The sequence below is a fragment of the Wyeomyia smithii genome, unplaced genomic scaffold (genome assembly GCF_029784165.1).
Source record: "Wyeomyia smithii strain HCP4-BCI-WySm-NY-G18 unplaced genomic scaffold, ASM2978416v1 HiC_scaffold_86, whole genome shotgun sequence".
Lineage (NCBI taxonomy): Eukaryota > Metazoa > Arthropoda > Insecta > Diptera > Culicidae > Wyeomyia > Wyeomyia smithii.
Window position 1 is genome coordinate 12460 of NW_026599228.1, and position 6154 is coordinate 18613.

The 6154-nt window shown below is 43.5% G+C and overlaps 1 protein-coding gene across 1 annotated transcript; it reads left to right on the plus strand.

The window, feature by feature from the left end:
* Window positions 1–3111: 3111 nt before the first annotated feature.
* On the plus strand, window positions 3112–4353 carry LOC129733803 (uncharacterized; the record flags this gene model as incomplete). Its single annotated transcript, XM_055695313.1, has 2 exons — window positions 3112–4234; window positions 4286–4353. Coding segments are annotated over 2 exons (1191 nt in total), but the record flags the coding sequence as incomplete, so codon positions are not given.
* Between the last annotated feature and the right edge of the window lie 1801 nt (window positions 4354–6154).

Below are 6154 nucleotides of genomic sequence, written 5' to 3' on the forward strand. Positions count from 1 at the left end.
AGGCAGACAGGCAGACAGGCAGACAGGCAGACAGGCAGACAGGCAGACAGGCAGACAGGCAGACAGGCAGACAGGCAGACAGGCAGACAGGCAGACAGGCAGACAGGCAGACAGGCAGACAGGCAGACAGGCAGACAGGCAGACAGGCAGACAGGCAGACAGGCAGACAGGCAGACAGGCAGACAGGCAGACAGGCAGACAGGCAGACAGGCAGACAGGCAGACAGGCAGACAGGCAGACAGGCAGACAGGCAGACAGGCAGACAGGCAGACAGGCAGACAGGCAGACAGGCAGACAGGCAGACAGGCAGACAGGCAGACAGGCAGACAGGCAGACAGGCAGACAGGCAGACAGGCAGACAGGCAGACAGGCAGACAGGCAGACAGGCAGACAGGCAGACAGGCAGACAGGCAGACAGGCAGACAGGCAGACAGGCAGACAGGCAGACAGGCAGACAGGCAGACAGGCAGACAGGCAGACAGGCAGACAGGCAGACAGGCAGACAGGCAGACAGGCAGACAGGCAGACAGGCAGACAGGCAGACAGGCAGACAGGCAGACAGGCAGACAGGCAGACAGGCAGACAGGCAGACAGGCAGACAGGCAGACAGGCAGACAGGCAGACAGGCAGACAGGCAGACAGGCAGACAGGCAGACAGGCAGACAGGCAGACAGGCAGACAGGCAGACAGGCAGACAGGCAGACAGGCAGACAGGCAGACAGGCAGACAGGCAGACAGGCAGACAGGCAGACAGGCAGACAGGCAGACAGGCAGACAGGCAGACAGGCAGACAGGCAGACAGGCAGACAGGCAGACAGGCAGACAGGCAGACAGGCAGACAGGCAGACAGGCAGACAGGCAGACAGGCAGACAGGCAGACAGGCAGACAGGCAGACAGGCAGACAGGCAGACAGGCAGACAGGCAGACAGGCAGACAGGCAGACAGGCAGACAGGCAGACAGGCAGACAGGCAGACAGGCAGACAGGCAGACAGGCAGACAGGCAGACAGGCAGACAGGCAGACAGGCAGACAGGCAGACAGGCAGACAGGCAGACAGGCAGACAGGCAGACAGGCAGACAGGCAGACAGGCAGACAGGCAGACAGGCAGACAGGCAGACAGGCAGACAGGCAGACAGGCAGACAGGCAGACAGGCAGACAGGCAGACAGGCAGACAGGCAGACAGGCAGACAGGCAGACAGGCAGACAGGCAGACAGGCAGACAGGCAGACAGGCAGACAGGCAGACAGGCAGACAGGCAGACAGGCAGACAGGCAGACAGGCAGACAGGCAGACAGGCAGACAGGCAGACAGGCAGACAGGCAGACAGGCAGACAGGCAGACAGGCAGACAGGCAGACAGGCAGACAGGCAGACAGGCAGACAGGCAGACAGGCAGACAGGCAGACAGGCAGACAGGCAGACAGGCAGACAGGCAGACAGGCAGACAGGCAGACAGGCAGACAGGCAGACAGGCAGACAGGCAGACAGGCAGACAGGCAGACAGGCAGACAGGCAGACAGGCAGACAGGCAGACAGGCAGACAGGCAGACAGGCAGACAGGCAGACAGGCAGACAGGCAGACAGGCAGACAGGCAGACAGGCAGACAGGCAGACAGGCAGACAGGCAGACAGGCAGACAGGCAGACAGGCAGACAGGCAGACAGGCAGACAGGCAGACAGGCAGACAGGCAGACAGGCAGACAGGCAGACAGGCAGACAGGCAGACAGGCAGACAGGCAGACAGGCAGACAGGCAGACAGGCAGACAGGCAGACAGGCAGACAGGCAGACAGGCAGACAGGCAGACAGGCAGACAGGCAGACAGGCAGACAGGCAGACAGGCAGACAGGCAGACAGGCAGACAGGCAGACAGGCAGACAGGCAGACAGGCAGACAGGCAGACAGGCAGACAGGCAGACAGGCAGACAGGCAGACAGGCAGACAGGCAGACAGGCAGACAGGCAGACAGGCAGACAGGCAGACAGGCAGACAGGCAGACAGGCAGACAGGCAGACAGGCAGACAGGCAGACAGGCAGACAGGCAGACAGGCAGACAGGCAGACAGGCAGACAGGCAGACAGGCAGACAGGCAGACAGGCAGACAGGCAGACAGGCAGACAGGCAGACAGGCAGACAGGCAGACAGGCAGACAGGCAGACAGGCAGACAGGCAGACAGGCAGACAGGCAGACAGGCAGACAGGCAGACAGGCAGACAGGCAGACAGGCAGACAGGCAGACAGGCAGACAGGCAGACAGACATTCGCATTTATAGCTATAGATAATGGACAAGTTAAAGTCCAATAACAAAAAAAATCAATAGGGTTTTATGGGGTAACAAAACCTTCTATATGACACTTATTTTGTGAAAATCGGTCCAGCAATCTTTGAGAAAAGTGAGTGAGTTTTAACAGTCTTTGAAACACGTTTCTTTGCATTACTTTTGAACTACATCTCTAAACATTATAAAATTATTTTACAAATGGTTCAAAAAATAAGCCCGTTCTTTTGATGCCAATTTTGTTTATATCGGTTGTGTAGTTTCTGAGATAATGAAGTTTTGTGATTTTCACATTTTGGTACATAACCTTGAAACTAAAAGTCCGATAACAATAAAATTCAATAGGGTCTTATGGGGCAACTAGACCTTTCATTTGCAATTAATTCCATGGAAATCGGTCCAGCCATCTCTGAGAAAATCGAGTGAGATTGGGAGAGCGTTACAGACATACACACGCACACATACAGCAATGCTCAGCTCGTCGAACTAAGTCGATTGATATACGAGATTCGACCCTTTGGAGCGGTTTTATACCGTTGTTTTTTTCAGTGATTGATATACCTTTCTTGAAAAAGGCAAAAACTTGCCTAGTATATTCGAAACATATATTTTTTTGTGTAATTTGTATGTGTGTGTATCTGTACATGTTTGTATATTTAGAGTAAATTATGAATCTGGTAGAAATTATTAAAATGTCTTTTTTTTTTCGAAAATTCGAATTTTTTTTTGGCAAATTTGTTTCAACAAATAATAAAATGCGAATGAGAAAAGCTAAGTCTCACCACTAGGTGGATTAATTCATGTATTTTTATTTTTTTGTTTTGTTTTCAGAACAAGTCGATTGAGCAAATGGAAGGAACGTATATATTCTCAACATTAATAATAATGAATGATAAGAGCACAATTCAAACACTGAATGCAATTCCTTTGAATAACCTACCTACCAAATCTTCACCGGATATGCAAATCATATCTCAAACTAAATTGTTTCAAGGGAGCGTCCCTTTAATTGGACCATTATCGGTCTTGTTTTGTAACGAATATAATATTCTTGATTTATACAGAGCGAGTTATCTGTTAAAAACATCTTCCTTAAAAGCACGACAATTTAGGATTATTGGTGATTGCGTGCTTCGCACCGGAGCACTGGTCGGAGGAAAAATACACGCCTTAGTAACGGAAAAAATGTCTACTTTTCAGAAACACCCAATGAAAGATAATATTTCAAATGTTTTTGAGCAGGTCAAGATTATTCATCAAAAACTTAAATCTGATCTCGTCGAAACTTCTGACTTATATGAAAGAGATGCATTAGATGAAGAAAAAAATCAGCGGAGAACGGATATGTTTGATACGTATATAACGGTTGCTGATGCATCGGTTGACGATGAATATAAATTCAACTTAACTATTTGCAGTAACTTTTATGTTTTACCTAAACGGAGGGTAAGCACTATCATTAAAGGCGTTCCTGTTTATTCGGATTGGACCATCATTTCTAATAACGATAAAGAGCAGTTGTTAGCATTCATAATATCCAAAAGAGTACAACTGTATACGCTTTTATTGTATATCTATGACCGCAACCAAAACATTTCGCAAAATGATATGGAAATATCGCCATTTATCAGTAATTTTCAAATGATAAACATTCAGGAACGGATAGTTTTATTAGCTCTGTTCGAAGTCATGAAACTACAGGATACTATGGAAGGAAAATTGAAGATATATCGCTACAATATCGATAAAACGAAATTGGAACCTTATCTCACAATCAATGGAATTTATAACTCAGTTATGGTAGTTATTGTAGATGATAAAATGTTATTGATTACAGCCGAGAAAGAATCAAATCTATTAGTTGTATACATGGTTGAACGTACTGATTGCTCACTTTATCAAAAAATATTCTTCGATTCTTCCATAATTTCAGTGGAGAATCCACCTATCACAGGTAGGCTATTTTGTGATCATTTTTTGTTGAGTTATCTGTTTTCTTTTTTAGACAAACCGACACTTCAAATTCAAACTGGAGATATGATGATACATATATATAAATATTCGGCTCTAGAGGTAATACTTTTGGCATTAAAATTATCCATTGAAAAGTTCCTCGTATAGTTTAACAAACATAGCTGATACTACGATTTCAACTAACATATGTTGTAATGCTTCTATATTCAACAAGACTACGTCATTATTGCTCACTAGATAATTTTTTTTCACAACATTTATTTGACATGGCACAATACCACTAGATTATTTATCGGTTAATGATAAAAAATTTAATCAATGGCTTACATAAAGATCGCAGCGACAATAACGACAAAACTGATTTCTAGATAACATTATCATCCTTCACGTTTTGAGTCCTGCATTCTTAGAATAAGGTCTCCTGAATCCATACGCAATAAAATATTTATTTTAGCATGCACAGATTTGGGGAAAACTGACTTTAATTCACCAAAGTACGTATTTTCATGGAAACCTGATTTTCTCAGTCTCTCACGGTAGATTTCAACTTAACAACTTAACTTAACTCGATTAGCAAACTTTAAATTTTTAGAGTAACGTCTTCTGATTCCAAAGATGGTAGAAGAGTTATTCTAGCATGCATAGATTTTGAGAAAAATGAGTTTGAATTCACTAAAGATAGAGTTTCTATGAAAACTTTTCGCAACATCTCTGTATGCTAAATCTTTCACAATCTTTGAATTCAGAAAACTTTACTACAGAAATTTAAAACTTGGAAATCGAAATTGCTAAGTTGAAATCTATCGCAGGAGACTGAGAAAATCAGGTTTCCATTATAATACCAAAAACATTATATCAAGAAGACTGGCATCTCTGGATTGATCCCATACAAATGACAAGCGTCAAATCAAATAGCGCACTTCATCTAATAAAGGTGGAAGTTTGCTATGAAAGTGCTGGCAATTACATCGCTGCGAAGACAGAGTGTGCGTGTGCAATGGTCCAGCGTGTGCGTTCGGCTTGCATTCGCATCGCCAGTACACACACTAGCATGCGTCAGTTTCACTTTTACTTAAAAGACTGCGCTGCCAAAACTGTCGCTCATTCTCAGGCAGAGTTCCCAGTCTTTTTGATATGATGTTTTTGATAATTCGTACTGTGGTGGATTTAAACTCTATTTTTTCAAAATATGTGCATGTTAAAATAAGAACTACATCGCGTATGGATTCAGGAGACCTTATTCTAAGCTTGCAGAGCAAAAAACTTGAAAGATGATGTTATTTAAAATTTTATAGAAATTTGTAGTTTTGTGATTTTGTACTGAAATAATCTGGAAAGCTCATAATTCACTCATACACACCATATTTGATCTATACGTATGAAATTCGCAACGTTTTTTTCTATCTGTCTGTCTGTTTCTTGCCATAACATTCAATTGCTTAAATCCGAAGTTTTTGGGCAATATCATGAACTCTGATTTTTTTATGACTTTTCGAAGCTTGGCATACTGACGCTTTTTAACATATTTTTTTAAAACCTAAATTAATCCACCTAGCGGTGAGACCCAGCCTTTCTCATTCAAACTTATTATTTGTTGAAATAGATTTACACCAACACTTGAAAAATACACCTTGATAATTTTTGCTGTATTTATTATTTATTCTAAGCAACAAATTTTTGTTGGCCAACAGCACAACTATACCGAACATTTAAAATATAACATTCACACACATATGAACATACATTAACACATATACATGCAAATAACATTAAATTATTTCAAATATATGATGCGATTTTGTTTTTGGTCGTGGTATAATCGATTTGTACTCATATACCTCGTATTAATTTTTAGATTGTTTATGTCAACTTTAGTCAGTAGATTTCAAATAATGTATAA